The sequence below is a fragment of the Rhinolophus hipposideros genome, assembly GCF_964194185.1.
Source record: "Rhinolophus hipposideros genome assembly, chromosome: X".
NCBI lineage: Eukaryota > Metazoa > Chordata > Mammalia > Chiroptera > Rhinolophidae > Rhinolophus > Rhinolophus hipposideros.
Window position 1 is genome coordinate 102621911 of NC_138046.1, and position 23388 is coordinate 102645298.

Consider the following 23388-nt stretch of genomic DNA (forward strand, 5'->3'; position numbering starts at 1 on the left):
TAATTACATTACTGCAAAAATGCGTATGGCTGTGCAGCAATAAATGGCTGTGTTAGCATGCTTATCGTCAGAACTTCCCCAGAGACCCTGCTACTCCAACCCTCAGCTGACCCCTTCAACAGGCAGGTGGCAGTTAATCAATTCAAAACAAAGTTACAGGGAAACTAATTTCAGTTACAAGAGTTTTGCTGCTTATATTGTAGACAGAAGATAGCAAAGGTCATCCATCTTTTTGAATTTGCACGTCAAATAGTATCTATTTCTTCCTCTTATAAGGAATAGGGAAAGAGGTATTACTGGCCAGGTCCAAAAAGACTCTGAGCTCCAAATGTCCATCACGCCTATCACTTGAATGCTAGATAGGAAAGTATAGATGCAGGGAGGAGAGACGGGTGCTGCCTTAGATCTTAGGGCTTTCTGGGGTTCTTACTAAAATGTGAATTCCACCCTCAGTCGTATTCATCTAGTACCTTCCTTAGCAGCTTAATTTAGCAAGAAGCTAGCATTAAAGACAGGACCTGATGTCTGGAATTTGGAGGAGAGGCCTGCTTAATAGTAAGGCACATACCAGGCAAAAACCCTTTGCCCCTCTTGTACCTTAGTCAATATGGGGTGGTGGGAGGGAGTATGGGAAAGGTTCCTTTGGTATGAATACCACAGATGTAAGAGAACCCCACCCACCCATCCTACCCCATACCAACTGACTACTTCAGGAATTTAAAGTTACATTTTTCAAAAACAGTTGTAACAATTATCCTTTCCTTAGGGTATATCTATGCCTCTTTTGACCTTATGGCTCTTGGTCTTTCATTTTTCTGTTCATGGTGCTAATGTGGATGTATCTCTTATTATAAAACGTTCTAGCACTTTTTGGAAAGAAAGGGTGTATAAATAATAACGTTTTTACTAGATTGACACATTTTTATCCACTTTCAGCCCTCTGTCAGCTATAAACTGGAATCTGTATATACTCAATAGAGGTCTTTTCATTATTAGGAAGCTAACAGAATTGTTCTTTTGTATATCTATACCAGCACACCGTCCATGAAGAATCGGTGATGGTGATGACTGAAGAGACGCCTTTGGAAATTTCTTATGTGCCTTCTACTTATGTGACCGAGATCACTCACGTCTCACAAGCTCTGTCAGAAGTGGAACAACTTCTTAATGCTCCTGACCTCTGTGCTAAAGATTTTGAAGATCTCTTTAAACAAGAGGAATCTCTGAAGGTAAAAGCGAAGCATTTTCATTTAGATTTGACAAGATGATCACAGTGATCATTGGCGGTACCAAAACAGTTGACTTAAGTATATAAAATGAGGGTATTTTGACTTACCTGTGTCATTCTTAAAACACTTTGTAGAATGGTTAGCTTTCGACATCTGGGGTAGAACAAGAGAGGTAAGTTAAAAGAGGTATTTTATAATATTTAACACTGAGAGACCTCCTAAAACGAAGGAATACACAAAAATAATTGTTTGACATACATTTAGGGCAGGAGAGCTTATCAAAAAAAAAAAAAAAAAAAGAAGCTGTAATAGAGGAATGGTTTATTCCCAACTGAAACATCATTTTACTTTCTTCTCCCATAAAAAGGGAAAATTAGACAAGGTTTTAGATTATATCTTGTTGCTTATTGTTTTACTTTGGTATTTGCCTCTTACACATATTCAATTTCAAATTTGTGTCAGTATCAATAGAGCACTATATGGAATATAATTGAATAGAAAACAATAAAATATTTCCTTTAAAGTTACTAGGCAAGGGCTACCAACGAAATCCAGCTGTTTTCAAAGCACCAACGACAAGTTCTGAATTCCAAACGAAGACAAAACATGATGAAGAAATAGGCTCTGAATTTTAGTGAGAAGTAGCTGAAGATAAATGAATATAACATCAAGAAAATGTGTATAATAATGTATGTCTCAAGATAATTTTTATGATCATACATTTCACACTCAAAATGAAATATTACAGTATAGCCAGAGCTTGGTATTTTCTAATGCAAATAGCATAAAATTATATACAGAAGATGAATTTGCTCTCAGCAGCACCTATTAACCAAAGTATTTTATACTCTAAATGATTTGTTGAAAGCTCATTCCATATCACACATTTATCTGCATAAGTATACAAATAGATAAGGCTATTTGTTTGTTTTGGAAATCAGAGTTGCAATATCTTGAGTGACTTGAGTTTTATGTCTTGCATTATATCAAATAAGCTATGAAATTACACACTCAAGTAAAATAAGAGATGCATGGCTCTGTCAAAATACCCCATCCATTCCGGTATGGTGCTGTTTCATACTCTCTTTGAAGTAAAAGTCAAATCGCTGATGAGTACAGTGAAGAAAAGAAACACAATCAATTGATAAAGGAGATGTGCCAGCATTCCTATCATTATTCACATGAACTAATTTCTCGTGACAGCACAGTTTGTAAGTTCATCATTGTCATTCAACATGTAAATCACTGCTAATGAGCTAATATTCATTCCTTTCCATGTTCATGAACACATGGGTCAGGAGAGCAGTGACCCTACTCTTATTAAGTTGCCAATTGAATATCTTTGTCTTCATACATCTTAACCCTGGCACACGCAGAATGATCGGCCCCTGGCTATACCCATAGCTAATCATTCGTTCTTCCAGATATATTTTATAATATTAGAGCTGACACCGATTTTGGTGGTATCGATCACTATGTTTTGTAAAAAGGGAGTGCAGGTTTAATTTAATAGGGTTATTGAATCCTCATTAGCTGTCGTTTTGAGCATAATTCCATCTCACTCCCAACAGATCTGCAGCAGGCAAAGAGGCTTCCTGATTCGTGGGCTTTTTGAAGGGGGATAGTTTTGATCTCAGTCTTTTCAATGAATATGTATTTCCTCTTAAAGGCATTCATCTTTGTCATTATCCAGTAGTAAAAATAGAAAGGGAGCACATAAATTGTACAGCTGCTGGTTGGGAAGGTTTGGAATTAAATTGTGGTTGATTTTATTTCTGACAGATTTGCATGACTCAAATTATGGAACTGTAGTAGGTATTGCTGTGGTTTAACATACATATTTCTTGCAAGGGCAATGCAACACAAATAACATGATGAGTTAAAATAATTATTTTCTGAACAAGATATAACTAATATAGCACATATGATTTTCATAGATATATTGAATTGGAAAGCTACCTAATCATTTTGACAAAGACTAAGCAGATAAACACCTATTTACATGTGGAAATCTGCATTTAATAGTTAATACACTAGCTAAGGCACAAGTGCTGATGAATGAGGGACTTCTACCTAAGTAATATTTATCCTCATATCAAAGCCAATTTAGCATTGTGAATCAATTAACGGTGATTGTTTATGTGTAAAAAGGTAACATTCATTTCAAACAGAATAGTACCGTAATTTTGACAGAATCAGTTTTTTTGAAAGTTTTGATCAGTATTAGGAATACTTTTGAAGAAAAAAGTCAAGTGTCAATATCATTTGATAAAATAGAATTACTGTGTTAAATCATCAAATCTTGCTTTAGAATATTTCATGTGAAAGTATGCACATAAAACAGAGTAGAATGGTGGTTTCCAGAGGCTACGGAGAGGAAATGGGGAGTAGCTGTTCAGTGGTGTACAATTTCATCTGTGCAAGGTGCGTGAGTTCCAGACATCTCTTGTGCACCATGGTGCCTATAGTAACAGTAATGTATTGTACACTTAAAATTTTGTCAAGAGGGTAGATCTTACGTTAAGCGTGCTTATCAGAATAAAAAAAATTAAAGCAATACAGTATGAACACTGACAGTTTGAGTATCACACGTTTCAAGTTTCCAAAAGTTGTGCCCCTGAGAGCTTTAAATATTAAAACTCTTGTCATGAAAGCAGAAATGACTCATTATGAGGTCCAATACAAAGGATTTACCCTAATGCCTCCATATACCTGATTTTACTGAAAGCTTCAGTTCCACTGGTGTGTGAGATACTTTTAGGGCCTCACCTCTATCCCTTCCTCACTGAGCGCCAATTGCAACTTCCTAGGATTCTGTGCCTTAGGCCTCACTGTAGTCCCCAGAGCCCATACAATTCAGGAGATTAAGGCTCTACCTCCCCACATCTCCCAACAAACCTCAGCCAATGACAGATAGCTTTCAGTGGATGAATACTGCTGCTCATTCACATCTTCAATTGGCGTAAGTCTGAGGCATGTGATACCCTTTGACCGGAAGTTCAGAGTGCACACCATGCCCAGTGCAGAGGACTGGGGGAGCAGGATTGACACCCCACTGTACACAATAGATATCTTCCTCATATTATACTCTTCCCTGGCTTTATTTTTACCCTCCCCACTCCTTTATCAGTGTTTACTTGCATCATTAGCAAGTAAATCATTTCCATGCATATTCTACTCTCAGGATCCGTTTCTAGGGAGACCCAACCTAGCACAAGTTTGAAAGAAATAATGGCATCTGTACCGTTTATTCGGTCAGCACTTGCCAACATAAATCCTGGAAAACACTCCGTGCAGCTTGGTGTGGAATTCCCCAGCGACAGTGCTGCTCCCTCACTAAGGAGTATGTTATTTGCTCAATTAGGCCTTAGCCTTGATAAAGGTACATCTTTAGGGCAAAAATAAGAGCATGACTTAGAATAAGGATGACAACTAGATTTTGCCAAAAGGTAATGGGAATCAACTTTTATACAGTGCTTAGGCACTCTTTTAATAATGTACCTATATTGACTCATTTTTTTTATTATTAGTTCCAGGTGTACAAAAACAACATAATGATCAGACATTTACACCCCTCACAAAGTGATTAACCACAACAAGTCTACAACCCGTCTGATATCATGCATAGCTATTACATATACTAACTTATTTAATCTTCCCCACAACTCTGTGAAGTATCGAAAATCGTTATCTCCATTTTATAGGTGAAGAAACTGAAGAAATAGAAAGTGAACTGACAAAGCTGACACAACTTTGGAGCAAGGATTTGAACCTGAGCAAAGTAGCTCATGATTTATGCTGTTAACCACTATACCCGCCACCTGTCACGGTGCTGTTTCTTAGGTGCTATGTTGAGCATAGCAAGGGTGAATTTTGCCAAAGCATGGTAGAATGCTGAGGTCTGCCATGCCCAATGCATACGAAAATGTCTTGGTTTCTAATTCTAATGGAAGTCATGCCAGCTGAAAAAGATTCCATTAAAGGAAGGAAGAAGGAGAGGGAAGGAGGGAGGGAAGGAAACAAGGAGAAAAGGAAGGTTGAAGAAGAAAAGAAATGGAAGGAAAGAAGTCAGACATGCATCACTTCAGTTACCTCATCAAAATGGATGATAGTACGGATTTTCTGGTTGAGGCGGATAGAACATTTTGTGTTTTTGGTAGCCAAGAGGGAGACAGGAAGTGTGTACGTACGAAGAAAGCTCACAGATGTTGACGGGACGCTTGGGCCCAATGTAGACTTTGCATAGGATTGAGAAGTAAAGGCAGCCTTTGTTCAATCTCAACAGCACTGGAAAGAGCTTGTGAGCTTAAAAAGAGGGAGATTATAAAGCAAACTGGTTCAATCTTCTTTGACTGGTTCAGCTATTATGCATGGCTCTTGAGACCGAAAACGAATTGTTAGAATAAGCTGCTAATCTAAGGAGTCAGGATTCATTCATTTTAAGATATTTATTAAGCTCTTACTCTGTACCAGGCTTTGCTGTAAGTGCTTCAAAAACAGTAAGCAGAACCGATGGACCCTGCCCTCGTACAGCTTTTATTAAAGCAGCAGAGACAGATTATGAGCAAACAAAGAAATAATAAATAAGTACGTATTGTATATTTAAAGATGAAACGTGTTATGAGAAGAAAAGAAAACACAGAGTGGTCTGTGGGTGTATAAGACAATGACAGGGGCAGGAGTATTGGGGATAGTGAAAGGTGGGATTGCAATTTGATGTACAGTAGAAAGACAATGGAGCAAAGATTTGAAGAAGGGAAGGGAGTCAACCTGGCTGTTTGGGCATTTTATTTTATTTCAGTTTTTTTTAATTAGTTTTAGGTGTACAAAATATCATAATGATTAAACATTTACACCCCTCACAAAATGATAACTTCCCTCCCAGTCTACTACCCCTCTGACACTATATATAGCAGTCACAATTCCAATGACTCTATTCCCTATGCTGTACTCCACATCCTGTGACTATTTTATATATAATTACAGTTGACATTCAGCATTATTCTACATCAACTTCAGGTGTATAGCACAGTAATAAGGCATCTGCACCGTCTATGAAGTGATCCCAACGTTAAGTCCTGTGCCCATCTGACACCCTATACAATCTTTACAACATATTGGTTATGTTCCCCATACTGTATTTCATATCCCCATGATTATTTTGTGACTACTAATTTGTACTTTCTAATCCCTTCACCTTCTCCCCTGTCCCCCAATCCCCCTCCCATCTAGCAACCATCAGTTTTTTCTCTGTGTCTCTGAGTCTATTTCTGTTTGTTTGCTCATTTATTCTGTTCTTTTGATTCCACATGTAAGTGACATCATTTGGTATTTGTCTTTCTCAATCCGACTTATTTCCCTTAGCATAATATTTTCTAGATCCATCCACGTTGTTGCCAATGGTAAGATTTCATTCTTTTTTAGGGCAGAGTAATACACCATTGTATAAATGTACCACAATTTCTTTACCCAATCATCTATTGATGGGCATTTCAGTTCTTTCCATATCTTAGCTACTGTGAATAGCACTACAATAAACATAGGGGTGTGTATATTTTTTCGAATTAGTGTTTTGGATTTCTTTGGATAAATACCCATGAGTGGAATTGCTGGGTCATAAAGTAGTTCTATTTTTTATTTGTTGAGGAACCTCCATACTGTTTTCCATAGCAGCTGCACCAATTTGCAATCCAACAGTGCATGAGGGTTCCCTTTTCTCCACATCCTCGCCAACACTTTTTTGTTGATTTATTGATGATAGCCATTCTGACTGGGGTGAGGTGGTATCTTATTGTGGTTTTTATTTGCATTTCTCTGATGGTTAGTGACGTTGAGCATCTTTTCATATGTCTGTTGGCCATGTGTATGTCCTCTTCGGAGAAATATCTCTTCATGTCCTCTGCCCAGTTTTTAATTGGGTTGTTTGGTTTTTTTGATTTTTTTTTTTTTTTGGTGTTGAGTTGTGTGAGGCTTTTTTTTTATGTGAATTTTGTAAATTTTAGACCCCTTATGAGATGTATCATTGGCCAATATCTTCTCCCATTTAGTAGGATGTGTTTGTTTTGCTGATGGTTTCCTTGGCTGTGAAAAAACTTTTTACTTTGATATAGTTCCATCTGTTTATTTTTTTCTTTTGCTTCCCTTGCCCGAGGGGATATATCAGTAGAAATATTACTAAGGGTAATGTCTGGACATTTTAAATAGTCAGTGCAAAGGTCTACGTGTCAGGAGCATGCTTAACTTGATCAGTGACCCGCAGGAAATCCAGTGTGTCTGGAAGACAATGATTTGGGGTGAGTAGTAGAACTTGAGATCAGAAGGGCTGTGTGGGTCCAGACTTTGAAGTGTTTGGTAGACCATTGTAAAGACCACCTTTCACTATGAGTGAGATAAGGGCCAGTGTAGGTTTTTGAGAAGAAGAGTGACATGATCTGATTTATACTTTTAAAGGATCACACTGGTTGAGAGTCAAACTGCGGGGAATGAAGAGTAAAAGCAAGGAGAACAGTTGGAGAAGAGATGCCAGTGGCTTGGGCTAGGGTAGGAAGGAGAGATTTTTAGATTCTGGAAATGTTTTCAAAGTGGAGATAGCAGATTTATTTCTGTAGTCACACAGAAACTTGAGCTTGGATGTATAAAGACCCATTCTCAGCAGATTTGAGGCTCAGTTAGGAAAATTTAGGTGTGCTGTGAACTTGGCAGTGGGTCCCTTGAGGGATGTAATATTTCTTCTCATTGATATTTTTGCCTCCCATCCTCCAGTCTGGCCTTGAAACGGGCACAAGTACTGGCCGTGGAGGTCTTATCACCCTGATCAAAATCTTTCTATTCTGGAATCTATTTCATTGCATATTTAATAATATGCACAAATTTGCACAAATAATATGCACAAATCTAATAATATCAGTCACTTGAGTGAAGCCAAAACTAATGCCATGCAAAAACTGACTTTTTCTATTCTAATATTAGGAGAAGTAGATAATGAAACAAGGCACTACATATACAAATCTGAAGGAAAATAAAAGAATGACTTTCTGGCCACATCGTAATACAGGGGCATGGCTAGATAAAGGGATAGATATTTCACGGATTTAATAATATTCTTACAAAAGGATATTGCCATTGTTGTAAATTACATAGTCACGGATCACAGAAAATATCAAAACAAAATTTGATTACAAACTTTGAAAAAATTCTACATCAATTTTCTAATAGAATAGTTTGGTGCATGGAAAAATACGACTTTCATTAATACTACCATGTTGTAAGAAGTGATCTTTTGGACAATATACAACAATTTGAATAATGTAATCATTGAGTGATTTCTCTAGGGAAATTTCAAGTTTTTCAACTAACACGTTTATTCAGTTATAAATATAATTCTTTCTTCAAGTGCTTTTATGATTTGGGATATATTTGTTTGAGTTGCTATTTACATTTTTGAATTACTTTACAAATATTAATCTATTCACTGTAATTTAAGTCTCGCTTAAATCATTTGTATAGTACTTCATTTTTCACTTCTGTTATACTGAAGAGATTATAGATATTTGCTGTATTGTAGTCATACCTAGTCCATATTTATATATGCTTTGGTACAGTTTTTTAAAATATGTTTTATACATGTCTCTATTTTGTACAAAATTGTTCATTTTTTCTCTCTTCCATTATATTATCAGGCCCAGCAGTTGTCCTTCTCTAACTCCCTTACTTCAATTTACTCCCGTCTCTGCTAAAATGTATTTAGAGAACTCACTCCTACTCGTTCCATTCTCCCAGCAAGACTATTTTGATAATCCCCACCCTATAAATTCTGGAAATCAGAAACTTCCACATTAAAACTTATGATTCATGAGGCTAGTGGAAATTTCGAGGTTGCAATTAAGTTGCTAGGAGTTTTTCTTCTATTCATGAACTATTCATGCTGTTCTTTGACCAATTGTGATGTTACTTTTTGGTCTGTGATCTATAATTACTGATTTATTACTCATTCAAAGATAGTACATCATCCCATGAAGAATGTTTTGGCCAAAATAAATACTTATATTTAGGAAGTGTTTTTCCCATGTGGACCATAAACTGTGAAGAAAAAATCAAAAGGGCAACTTACCACAGAGCCACTGAAATTAAGTTTTAAAATTTCTTTAGAAGCTCAGAAAAATCTAATTAATAAGTACTTTAATGCCTTTTGATTGAACACTCTTCCCAATTTGATATGTCATTAATGTAGTGCCTGATAGCTGGATGGGACATAAAGAGGTTAAGAATTAGATTTATATAGGGTGTTGCTTTCATCTGTCAGATAAAGACAAATTCCAGAGAGTGAAAATGACCTGGAGTTTGAGCTGGTACTCCAATTTATCTTTCTCAATTTTAAGATAGATCTACTCCCCAATGGTTGCTGTCACAACAGCTACTAATGGGTTTCTATAATTCTTTTTTTTTCTTAGAAATGAAAGTTGTGTGCTCTTCGGTGAACCAAGTTACAATGGGTCTCAAGGCATTTTTTGTAAGCTCAAACTGCTTAAAGCTATTTTCACCTTCCTAAAATGTGAAAACAATAGTGCAGGGTTTTGCAAATCTACATACACACACATGCATTTAAGTCTATGTATACCCATTGAACTGCAGGGCTAAATTTATTAAGATGGTGATACTGAGTCAACATCAGCAAAAGATACAATTTCACCATTTGCAGTGATTTGTAAATGGACCATCTACTTATCTATCTATCCCCTATGCAGACCAATATCCATTATACTTAGGACTGCTAGGGGAAAAAAAAATCTTGTTCTTCTTGTTCACTACTGTATCTACAAGTCCTAGAAAAGTACCTAGCACTCAGTAGTAACTCAGTGTACATCTGTTGAATGAATGAATGAATGAATGAATGACAGTCTTGTAAGTCCAGATTTGGACTCTGTGATTGAATGGGACAGAGCAATATCAATCTGTCAATAACAAGACTGAAAAAACGATTCCAAATTTCTTTTACATATTATACCTAACTCCATGAGTTAAATCATTAAGACATGTGAATTTTAACAATCTACGCATATATACCAGCATGGAGATATTTGATCTAGGTTTGTGAATACTGCATTTGTTTTTGACTAGCCTTATTTTATTTTTTGCCATAATTTAATTTTTTTTCAGTTACAGTTGACATTCAGTATTATTTTATATTAGTTTCAGGTGTACAGCATAGTGATTAGATATTTATATAATTTACAAAGTGATCTCATGATTAGTCTACTACCCACCTGGCACTGTACATATTATTACAATATTATTGACTGTATTCCTTATGCTTTACTTTACATCCCTGTGACTATTTTATAACTACTAATTTGTACTTCTTAATTCGTTCACATTTTTCACCCAGCCCCCTAAACCCCACTCCCATCTGGTAACCAACAGTTTGTTCTGTGTATCTATGAGTCTGTTTCTGTTTTGTTTTTTTGTTTGTTTGTTTTTTGGGGGTTTTCTTGTGCATGTTTATTGTGTTCTTTAGATTCCACATATAAATGAGATCATATAGTATTTGTCTTTCTCTCTCTGACTTATTTCACTTAGCATAATATCTTCTGGGTTCATCCATGTTGTTGCAAATGGTCACTAATTCAAAAAGCTATAGGCACCCGCTATGTTCATTGCAACAATATTTATAACAGCCAAGATGGGGAAGCAACCTAAGTGTCCATCAGTAGATGTTTGGATAAAGAAGCTGTGGTACATATATACAATGGGGTATTACTCTGCTATGGAAAAGAATGTGCATACTAAATTTTAAACCAGTCATTTATCAAAGTGTATGGCAGGAAACTCACATATAATTCAGCTGTTAGTAGTATTTTTCTGAGTCACTGAGCTTGTATTATATGCTTATGACAAGCAGTAGGCTAAAGAGGTTGGCAAAGCACTGGATTTGAACCTGAAACACTTCGATTTAGGTACTGTATCTGACTCCTAATCGTTATGTCCTTAGGCACGTCACGTGCTTTTCTAAATCTCAGGGGTTTTTTTAGCTTTGAAATTTGATCATGCTAGTATCTATCATAGCCTTCTCAGCAACACTATTGTGTCGAGTGAAATTATGTCGGATTTTGTAGAAAAAAATTTATAAAACTGTGTAATTATGTAAATTTTAAGATTTGTAAATCTCATATTACTTCATCAATATTCAAAAATCTTAAAAAATTTTATAAATTAAATTTCCATGTAAGTAATGCTAAAAGCAAATTGCCTTTAAAAATGTGGTAAACCTTATAAAATCACGTATTTACATGTACAAAACTTTTTATAAAGTGTTAACAACAGCATATAATATACAGAAAGGTATTTCTAGATTTAGCATCTAGGCTAGAGGTAAAAAGAAGAGTTTAACGTAAAAAAATAAAATGCATATAGGCTAAAAAAAATTTTGCTTTCCACAAAAACTTCTGTTAGAGAATCTATATACTTTCAATCATATTCCTTTACTGTGTTTCCAAAGCTACATATTTCTTATTCAGGGGTAAAATTTTCCATTATTCTATTGATTTTCAATGCCAAATAAATAACATATATATACATAATATGTTATATAAGTGTGTGTGTGTGTGTGTGTGTGTTGTGTGTGTGTGTGTTTTCTTTTTTAGGTACAGTTTGCAAACTGTAAAACATTTTAAGTTTCCATGCAACATGGCCTTTACAAAGAATAGGATGATGTTTTTTAGTTTGTTTAAGAGTTTGTTGTTGTTTTTTGTTTGGAATTTTGTTTTTAATGAGATGCATTGAATTAATTTTTTTCAAATTCTACTTAAGTAACTTAAAATTCTTCGTTCTGAGTTCAGAACCCTGACAAATTATTTAAAAAACATTGAAGCTCTAAAAGAAGAATAGTTTAATCAGTAGTGTTACCTTTTTTTTTTTTTTTGAGTTTTGAGCTTTGTTACTGTTAATCATTTGGCTGTTTTTCTTTTGCTATTTAGAAAAGCTAGTCTGTATTCATTTTCCTGTTTAAATTGGTGATCATGAACATGTTAAGACTGAAAAAACATTCAGTTGAACCTTATAAATTGATGTTACATGGGTCAAAATAATCAAATATTGGCGATTGTATATAGTTCAATCTAATACAGTGACCTTTATTTCTGAATCCTAATGCATATCATTAAACATTCAAGAAAAAAAATCAAGAACTTTGTCTTGTAAATCACCTTAACGGACACCAATTACTACAAATTTCCAAATTTAATTTGCCGAAACTTAGATGAAAGATTGAAGAATGTTCTTATCATGAAGGAAATCTGTGGGATTTCCAACAAGGTAAGGAAATGAGGTGGAGTGATAGGGTTCTGTTCCGATATCGTGTTTTTGTTTTGTTTTGTTTTTCTTAAATTTATGCATTTAGGTTCAGAACAATTATATGAAACAGTGGTTTTGCTTTTTTCTCCCTCATGTAAAACATGGAAAGCATGTTCTCCCAACATTAATAGCATTAATCATTTAAAAAATTGGCAAAATATTACCAAATATGTTTCCAATTTTTCCAAAATTGTGTACTGTCATTTGTATTAATTTGTACAGATTTAATTACATTCTGTCTTGTATAGTAGTTATCAATGAACTTGCTTGATCTCATACCAGATTTTCAGTTTTTTATCAAAATAATAAAGGGCTCATGATTGCATATTTAAACAGGAAAGGAGTATAAGGTGAAAAGGAGAAAGAAAACCATTCTGTTCACATTTTTCAATCCCATTCCTTGGCGGTAATCAGTTTTTTAGGTTTCCCTGGATTGCTATGTTGCCTGAGAATTTTTTTTCCTTAAAACGTACCTCCCCCTCTCTGCTCAGTGACACAAACTTAAAACCATGTCCTGGTTCTAAAACAATTGGCCACATAGAATGCCACGTGTCTCATTCTTAATGAAGAAAAAGCATTTACTTTGACACTCGGTTAACTATGTGTAAGAGCCAATTTTTTTCTCAAGATTTTCTGTAAAATGATTTACACAGTGTGCACAATTAACAGAAAATGTGGCTATCACAAAATGACTTGTGAAACTGTTTTCAATTTCGTTGGTGCTGATGGATTAGAATTGTTTTCCAGGAACACTAGGAGCAGTGAAGTGCCGGTTTGCATCGTTCTTTTTTCTTCTTGTTGAATGTTCTGTGGCATCTGGGAAACTTGGGCAGACGTTATTCTGAATGAAGGACGAGGTCTGTTGTCAGGTATCTGAGGTACTGAGAGGAAAGCACGGAGAAAACTTAGCCAAGAAATGCCGATGGACTGTTATTCTACTATTTACTCTAACAGCTAAATGACTGGTAAAATAAAATCAACAGAGAGATTTCTGAATAGCTCACATCTGTTGGGGCCTGAATGCATATTGCAATGGATCAGAAACAATGCAACAGATCTTAAAGGTTCAGTGATTCCATTCACATTGGATTTTCATAAGCAAATTAAGATTCAGAGCTTCAACTCCCTTTTTCACTTCAAATCAACAAATATGTATAAGGTCTAAAAACTGTGCTTAACACTCTAAATGAGAAATATATATAATATTAGATGATGTAATGCAGAATTGTACACCTGAAATTATGTAATTTCATTAACAATTGTCACCCCAATAAATTTAAAAAAAAAGAAATATATATAATATGTGGTCCCTGCACTCTAGTAATTTGTAATATTAATTGAAAACATTTCATAGTTACACAAACAAGGTAGAAAGTAATAAAGGTAGGAAAGCATAACATAGCCAAAATATATAGAAGACATGAGTAGAATTCATGCAGAGGAGAAAGCAATGTAAAAAGCAGACACGGAGAATAATTTTGTAGAGAAGAAAGCCTTTGAATATAATTGGACTTTAGACGATACTAATAGGTATCACTTATTTATTATGTGCCAGGACATATCCTAAAATTCTTTATTTATGGTAATTTCTATGGTAATCACAACAACCCTATGAGAAAGCATTATTATCATACCCATATTCAGAATTATCCAAGTTGAAGATGGTGATTTGGATCCGAGTGGGGTCAAATGTTGGATACATTCTGAAGGGGAAGCCCATAGAATTTGATGGCCAACCAGTTGCATGTGAGTTGGTGGAGAGAGGATTCAGGTATCACACTACTAAGAATTTTGGCTTGAAAAACTGGAAGAATGGAGCTGCCATTAACGATAGAATGAGGAAAATTATAGGAGGATCAGGTCAGGGTGCAAGGTTGAGTACATGTTTACTTTTGACATGTTAAGTTTAAGATGTTTATTAGATATCCATGTGGATATCACAGGGGCAGTTGGATATATGTAAGTCAGAGTTCAAGAGAGAATTTTGATGAGAGAGATCATTTTCGGAATCATTGGGGGTAATTTGTTAGCTCCTCTTCCACAGTTGCTCACAAAGCATGGGTCTTTTCCTGTGTTACTTTCTCAGCCCTCTTTCCTCTCAGCCTGCCTCTGTAGACAATCTTAGCCACTCCATGACCTACATATCACCTTGACACAGATGGATCTTATTGATGAGTTGGGAAACGGGATACGCAAGATGTCACAGATTGATTGCTCATCGTGGCCAACAGAGTGGGGCGTCTAGCAGATGTAGGAACTGAGACATTTTATGACTTCTTCTGCTTAACATTTTCGCTGCGACGTTCATCTATAGTTGAATGATATTTCTGAACCACTGACTGCAGCATTTGACTTTACCCCCGAGCTCAGTGTTCCAGAAAGGAAGTTTAGGAAAGCAGATGTACATTTGTCTATATTTTTGTGTTTTTCAAGAACGAATAACACTAGGACATTGTTGTACTTTAAAGTAATCATTTATTTTAAAGAATATAGCACCTTAACTATATTTACTTAAAATATAAATACTGTAATTATTTTCTGGGGATTTTTGACACATTTTGGAGAACAGACTTGAAATCAATTAATGCAGTGAAAGGGTAAGGCTACAGCAAAGTGTTTGTGGGCCAAGAAAAGTAAAAGGACTTTGTCTTTCTGGCTCACTGTTATATCCCCAGTACGTAGAATGTGCCTGGCACATAATAGGTTTTCAGCAGACATTAGTTGAGTTAATGAATGAAGACAGAGATGTAGCTCTCAGAAAAGTAGAGCGAAACCTGGGACATGGCACAACTAGGTAAGTAAGACTGGGGAGACCATGGCTATGCTTCATGTACTGAATGCTGCATAGGAGGAGAGAAGAAGCACTGAAGAAACTATTAGTGAAGCAATAAATAGCAATTTCCTTCAGGAAGTAGATATGGGAAAAATGTTATTTACAGGTGTTTATAACCATTTGCACACATAAGTCATTTTGAGAATTGAAAACTGAGGGATCATTCGAAAGCGGTTTTATATATATAAATATATATTTTATATATATAATTTTATATATTTTTATATATTTTATATATTTATAAATATATATTAATATATATATATATATTATATTATTTATAATTTATATATATATTTTATATATTTAATTTTTTAAATTTTAAGATAGCTTTTTTCCTACTGAAACAGTTTTACTAAGGGAATATTGGCCACATTTGAAATAATTTGTAAATAATTTTGTAAATAATTCCTAAATATTTTATAGCAAACCTTACAATAGAAGACAGAATTTGAGATTCTTGTCTGTATATGTATCTTACAGTCGACGTGTTATTTAAAATCTTACCTTGGTAAGAATTTTAAAGTCATGAAAGTGTGTTTGAGCTTACTTATTGGTATAAAATAGGACTAAAGAATCCTGTAAATTACAGACATTTTCCTTTTTTAATTATGTGCTGAAGTATTAAGCAAGTGCTGAATTGAATTTTATGTTTTATCTTTGTGAAATGCCCATTTATTTTCATGACTACAGAGAAGGACCAACAGAAATGATGCTATTTTAAATATTAGAAATCATACTGGCACTTTTCATACTAATTTTGAAACAAAGAACTTAGCTGTAGGTACGAAATGGCGTTAAATATCCAATAAGTTGTTTTGAAAGTTCATTTTTATCAGACGTGCTTAACAATAAATTCAGTTTATCAGATATGACTATCCCCTGCTCCAGCTCTGTTCAATTTCTACCGTATCTACTTTGACATTCATACAAATAGCTTTACCATTTAGATGGGTAAAGGCATTTCTGTAATGAAACACTCTGACAGCAAGGGAATCGTTGTCACTTTACATTAAATGGAAGACAAACTAAACAGCAGTAATCTGCCCGTTATGATGGAGAACAGAGCATACTTAAATTAAGAGTTGCTTGAGACCTTTATCTCAACCTGATTAGTTGGCAAATAGGTCCCTTGCTTGGTTCCCTAGATACATTGTCTGTAGTCTCTCATTTCCCTTTTCAGTCTGTTTAAGGCATTTATGGCACAATACTTGAAAAAACAAAGTACTTTTAGGTTCAAATCGTTTGTGTTATGAATCCCCTTTAAAAACTGATTCTCTTCTTAAAGAGAGACCCATGTTTTAAAATATCGTTTATCTCAAAGTTGAGGCCTACATTATTCTGTGTTATCAATTAATTCTTATTTGAACAAGCTTTTCAGCTAGAAGTGTGAACTAAAGCAGCATAGTTCATAGTCTTCTGTTTTTTTCCTTATTTTGCATATCTGGACTTCATCTTTCAATTGTGAAAATTACTTCACTATCTATTTTTTCTCTATTAACAGTGTATAAATAAGGGTCTTATTGAATTTATTTGATACGTGAATCAGAGTTGCAAGGATGCTATTTTAAAATATTAAGGACTTAAATTATATAAACCCATGTACAAACAAACACCTTCCAGAAATTAAAATTATCTTTTGCAGAAAAAGTGGTTAACAAATAAACATCTTACAGAATTGAAATGAGGGTCGGGGAGGTCAATTCATGGGGCATGTCAAAATTAAGAAAGAAGAACTAAAAAGTAGGTATTTCATCATTTTTCCATCATATTTTCAGGTAAGATAAGGAACTATTCAGGGATAGAAATGGAAATAATAGATTCTATAGTGATCCTAGGGATTTTTCTATCACCATAGCAACTAGAGGAACTATGGTTTCATTTTTAGAGGGTCAGAAACTGTAAAGATCACTTATTTCTAGACGAACTAAAATAGTGAAAAGCTATAAAAGATCTCATCTCTGACTTTAAACTGTGGGAACTGCTACAGAATGTTCTTTGGTGCATATACCATTTTTCTGTGTGCAATGCCTCGGGGACAAGAGTATGTGTAAGGACTTTAAAAAGGATTTCCTGGACTCTAGCCAATTTTGAAAGCATTCTTTGAGAATGCACCGGAGGAGCTATTATCTAGATATCCAGGGAGTATGACATCCCCTGCCCCAGTTCTTGCTTTTTGCTTTTCTCATTTAAGATAGAAAGTTTTCTTGCCTTTGTAACACGCTGCCCAGGATTGCTAAAACCATTCATAACTCGATTTTGAGCAACTCGACCACTTTGCAGAGAACTGGGGACTCTGCAGAGATTCGGGTTAAAATCAGGAAGGTTGGCAAGCTCAAATCCTCAGAGAGAGAAAGCACACACACACACACACGCATCAAAGCCATACTTTTATTCTAGTGGGTAAAATTGTCTTTCCCGTCTCTTGAATTTCAGCCTCCTAGGAGATTATAGCCATTCGTTTTAAGTGTTTGGGCTCCTAATGTACAGACAAAGGTGGCTGGTGGCTCCAAGGTGAACTTAAGTAATCAGCCTGTCGGTAAGCTGGCCACTAGGTGTCAAGGGGAGAATCTTTCAGAGTTCTGGGTCTTTGTCCTTGGGTTTGCAGCCACGCTAAAATGGAGTCCATGACGCCACCACCATCAGGGTTTGAGACTCCAGTGCAAGGTCAGTCGAGTTAAACAACAAAGAAGTCATGTTGGCACGTCTTCCTAGCAGCTGACCTAATCAGGCCCTTGGGATAGCCCTAAATGTTCCACTCAAGGCTCCAGGTCACCAGAAGATGGTCATGAAACTTTGCCATGTGAATTACCAAAAAAAAAAAAAAAAAAAGGAAAGAAAATGTAGACTCTGTAGGGTGCCAGATGGGCACTGGATTTATCAGGGGGATCACTTCATAGACTGTGTAGATGCCTGACCACTGCACTATACACCTGAAGCTGAAGCTGAATAATACTGAATGTCAACTATAATATTATAAGTGTGTGTGTGTATGTGTGTATGTCATCACAGGATGGGGAGTACAGCATAGGGAATAGAGTCAATGGAATTGTAGCAGCTATATAAGTTGTCAGAGAGGTAGTAGATTGGGGAGGGGGGTAATCACTTTGTGAGGGGTGTAAATGTCTAACTATTACATTGTTTTGTACACCTGAAACTAATATAAAAAATAAAAACAATAAAAAAAGAAAAGATAAGAGACATGCTCGACTGCACTGACTTTTAGGACGTGACTAATATATATCAGTCCATTCTATCTTTTTTAAAAAAAAAACATTTTTGTTATATTATCAGTTTTCTTTTTATTAGTAGCAAACATTTCTTCAATAAAGAAGTGTCTTATGTCAAATACAGCAAACCATAATGTAGCGCTAAGCTATTTTCAATTTTGTAGTGAAAGAGGATGACAGTGGAAGACAATCTGCTCTGCCCAGATTTATATTTTCACAATTTCCAAATGCTGAAATTGCTCTTGATGAGATCACCAGTGGCCTCCTAAATTGCCGAAGTTCACTTCCCCCTCCTGTTCTTAGCTGCATTTTATTTGTTGCTAGCTTCCTCCCTCCCTCCTGATATTCTTTCTTCCCTCGGTTTTGAAATACTTGGCTCTTCTGATTCTCCCCCTAGGTCTGATGAGAATTACTCTTTGGGTATATTCGTCTCTTTCCTCTGCCTCTGCTTCCCATGGAAGTTCATCTTGAGGCAACCTTTCTTCTCACTCTTTACTCTAAAAATACTTTTTGTGCAATTTGACCAGCAATGACTGGCAACTCTGGGATGTAACACCCGTAGAAGACAGTTTCAACCGACATTCCTCCAGATAAGTACTCTCACAAGGTATTTCTTTGTTGGCATGGCCTCCACTCTTTTGTATGATACTACTTGACCTGTCAGATAACTACTCGTACCACAGAGTTAAATTGAGTTGCTTAACAAAAGTAATGAAGCCTTCCAATCACAAGGTACACAGACTTGAAGAGAACACCTTGGAAATTATAAACAACCCCTCTCTGAAATTAATTCACATTACCCATAACCATTGCATCTTATATTTTCTTTAGCTAATTTGCAAGACCTGGGAGCACCACTGCTCTTTTTCTTTGGTTACCACTACAAGATTGACTCTTACCCCTCACAACTTGCGTTATCTATATTCTCCCCTCTTTCTACAGCTTAGTTCTCTCCCAAGGCAAGTCTTCCTGCAACACAGACAGAAGTCTTAGAATAAGGCAGGAGAATCCCCTAAGATCTACCCATAACATCTCTACTGCTGCCCAATTTGACTTGTGGAGTTTGCTTCAGAGCCTGCCTTCTGGGAAGCTGCAGGCTCAGCCATAGCCACTTTCTATCCAGCCTTGTCTCCATCTCATACCTGGTTAAAATCTTCCCCGGTTTTGCCTGAAAGTAGGCAAACATATTTCTATTATTGATACTTGTTAAGTTTTTTATATTTCTATTTCTCTTGACAGGAAACACAAGATCTCTGGATCAGAGAACATATCACTAATTACTCAAGAACATGTTTACACCAATTCCCATGCCCCAAATCCCCATAGGAAAATGCAATGAGGGCCAGATGTTTGTCATGCGGGCATTGCAGTACAGGAGAGAAACCCCCAAATTATGAGTATCAGAGCTTATGTAAGTAAGCTGGCATATGAGAGAGAGAGAGAAGGGGGTGGGGGGAGAGAGAGAGAGAGAGAGAGAGAGAGAGAGAGAGAGAGAGAGAGAGAGAGAGAATTTTGCTGTGGAATGTAAATAAATCCTCTCCAGGGAGAGGGGAAGGTAGCAGTCTCTTGTTCTTGGAAGGTAGGTTAGAATATAAGCAAAGGTCTCCAGACTGATAAGTTTGTAAACCTCTCTGGAGCAATGTACTAGTCTAAACTCCAAGGTATGTTCCCTGTTCAGTCATTTTTTAACCCAATTCCCAATTTGCTGAGAAAGCCCAGACTTTGCGGAAAGGTGAAAATATGTCTGGCCCAATAGTAGTTGCCATCTCATTCCTCTTCTCAAAATTGAACGCCAGTTGCCTATTAGATATGTGCTGTCTGATGCCCCAATTGCTCTCAATACGATTATGTCAAAAACTGAACTCATCACATACACACGTACACACACAAGCAGGAATGTACTCGAACCTGTTCATCCATCTGAAATAGTTTCACTCAGTGATACCACTATTCACCTGGATATCCAGGCCAGAAACCTGGGAGTTGTTATTCAAGTCTTTCCTTTTCTTCACCCAACACACAGTCATTGAGTTCTGTCGCCTTCTTCCTTTCAAACTCCCTTTTCAATTCAGTGCAGTAATGAATACCAACTAGATATTTGATTACCTTAATGGATTTTTGTTAATTTTGTAGATGTAATAATGGTATTATATGTACTTTCCTTGAAAAGAGTTGCTATATGTTGGAAATATATGCTGAAGTATTTATGGATAAAATATTATCAATTTATTTCAAAATAATCCAGTTGAGATGAGTATGTGGGAGCATAATGAAACAACGGTGTCTATGGCTTCATAAGAGTCAACACTGGACAGTGGGTTCATGGGGACTATTTGTACTATTTTCCAGCATTTGTATATATTTGACATTTTCTATAATACTTTATAGATCATGGTTTCCCACTGGTTACTGAATTAAACTCAGAATTTTCAAAGTGTATCATTCAACATCTCCAGTGTCTGTTTGCTGACCCATTTTCCCCTAATCCCCTAAATTTCCAAAATATCAGCCGAATATGCATGCACATGCTCCCTGTCTTAGCATGTGTGCAACATGCTAACTATAACATTCTGCCCCCTTTAGCTACTCAACTGTGTCACCTCCAGTTTGCACTTCCTTCATGAACCCTTTCCTGAGCTTGTGACCAAATACGATATATAATTCATTCTTCCTCTGAACTTCCAGAAAAGATTTGGTACCACTTAGAGCACTCATCATATTCTTTCTTGTAATACAGTTGGGGCTTCTACACTTTTATTTTTAACTTCAGTCCTCCAAACCACACCCTCCCTTACTACCAGAATCTGATCAATTTAAAACTTCTCAAAAACAAACAAATAAAACTGTGATTCACCTACTTTTGCTGTCTCTGTATTGAGCCTTTTACATGGAAGAGCTCGATAAACGTTTGCTCAAATGACTTGTGTATAACAATTCAGATTTAAAAAAAAATTTATACTAGCTAAGCCAGCCAAATGTGTAATTTTTAGCAATTTTTTTGAAAGTCAATATTTTTAAAGAATTTCATCACATAATGAGTTTTTGGTTTGTGATATTTTCCCCCTTAAATACAATCTAGATAAAAATTTATGGATTTAATTTATGTCATACAGTTGTTTCTTCATTTATTCAACAGAAATGCATCAGTACCTACCCTTTGCCATGTATAGGTTTGAGCTCTGGAAACCCAAGAGAGAGCAATGCAGATAACATCCCTGCATTCATGGGGGCTAATCTCGTGGTGTAGAGAGACCACTAGATATATAATTTTATGTTATGTTAATAAGTGCCACGAAGAATAAAGGATATACAGAGTGACTGGGGCTGCTATTTAAAGTAGAGTGGTAGAGAAGGCTCCTTTGATGTGAGAAAGAACTAAGGGAGCCAGCCATATAAATCTGTTGGAGGAAAAGAATATTTTGGCAGCGAAAACAGCAAGTGCAGAAACCTTGAAGCAAGAGTATGCTTGGCATACTTGAGGGACCCAGAGGGGCTAATGAGGCTGAAATATTGTGAACTTGGAAGAAACTAGGAAAAGATAAGATTGGAATTGGAGGTCACTTACAACCAAGTCATAGAGCTTTGTACTAGGTCATGATAAAGATTATTGCTGTGATGAAGAGCCATTGGAGGGTTTGGAGTGGAGGAGTAATATAATCGGATTTATGTTTTAAAAGAATCTCTTTGGTTCTTGTCTGGAAAATTGGGAGAAGGGCAAGACTGGAATCAGGAGGATCATTGAGGTAGCTGTTGCAATAATCTAGGTGAGATATAATGACAACTTAGAGCTATAGCAAGGGAGGTAATTTGGAAATTCTCAAATTCTAGACATATTCTGGAAAGAGAGCTGAGAGGATTGTCTAAAGATTTGAATACTGGAGGTTAAAAAAGAAAGCTCAAGGATGATTCCAAGGTTGTCCATTGTTAATTGATATGTCATTTACTGAAATAAGGCAACCATATGAAGAGAAGGTTAAGGGAACGCAGTTCAGTATTTGGTTAGGGCCATATTAAGTTTGAGATGCTCATGAGATATCCAAGTGTCAAGAAACTAGTTGGATCTTTTGAGTCTGGAGTTCAGGGTTGAGGTCAGGGCTGTAGATACAATTTGGGAGCCACTGTTGTATAGAGGGTATTTACAGTCATATGACAAAGGAAAGAAATGTGAGAACTAAGCTAGAGCACTCAATATTAAAAGATTAATAAGAGGAGAAGGATTCAGCAAAAGAGCCTGAGAGGCAGTAGATAAGAAAGTGGAAGAAAAACCAGAAGTATTCAGGTTACAGAAGCCAAATGAACATGGAGTTTTAAGATAGAGGGAGAGATCAACTGTATCAAGATGAGGACTGTGAATTACCTATTGAATTTCGGCATGTTGAAACCACTAAGCTTCAGGACTGATGATTTTAAGAAATCAATGATTAAGAATTTCTGGGGTGGTCGGATGGCTCAGTTGGTTAGAGTGTGAGCTCTGAACAACAGGGTTGCTGGTTCGATTCCCACATAGGCCAGTGAGCTGCACCCTCCATAACTAGATTGAAGACAATGAGCTGCCACTGAGCTGCTGGAGCGGCGGCCAGATGGCTCAGTTGGTTAGAGCGCGAGCTCTTAACAACAAGGTTGCCGGTTCAATTCCCATCCATGGGATGGTGGGCTGTGCCCACTGCAACTAAAGACTGAAAATGGTGACTGGACTTGGAGCTGAGCTGAGCCCTCCACAACTAGATTGAAGGACAACTCCCTGGAG

The 23388-nt window shown here is 36.2% G+C and overlaps 1 protein-coding gene across 1 annotated transcript in view; it reads left to right on the forward strand.

Moving 5' to 3' along the window:
* DMD (dystrophin) overlaps nt 1–23388 on the forward strand; it is a 2022175-nt gene that overhangs the window by 842226 nt on the left and 1156561 nt on the right. The window contains exons 42-43 of the mRNA XM_081043053.1: nt 1035–1229; nt 15254–15372. Of these exons, the coding sequence (XP_080899179.1) occupies nt 1035–1229; nt 15254–15372 (314 nt within the window). The remainder of the gene's footprint in view (nt 1–1034; nt 1230–15253; nt 15373–23388) is intronic.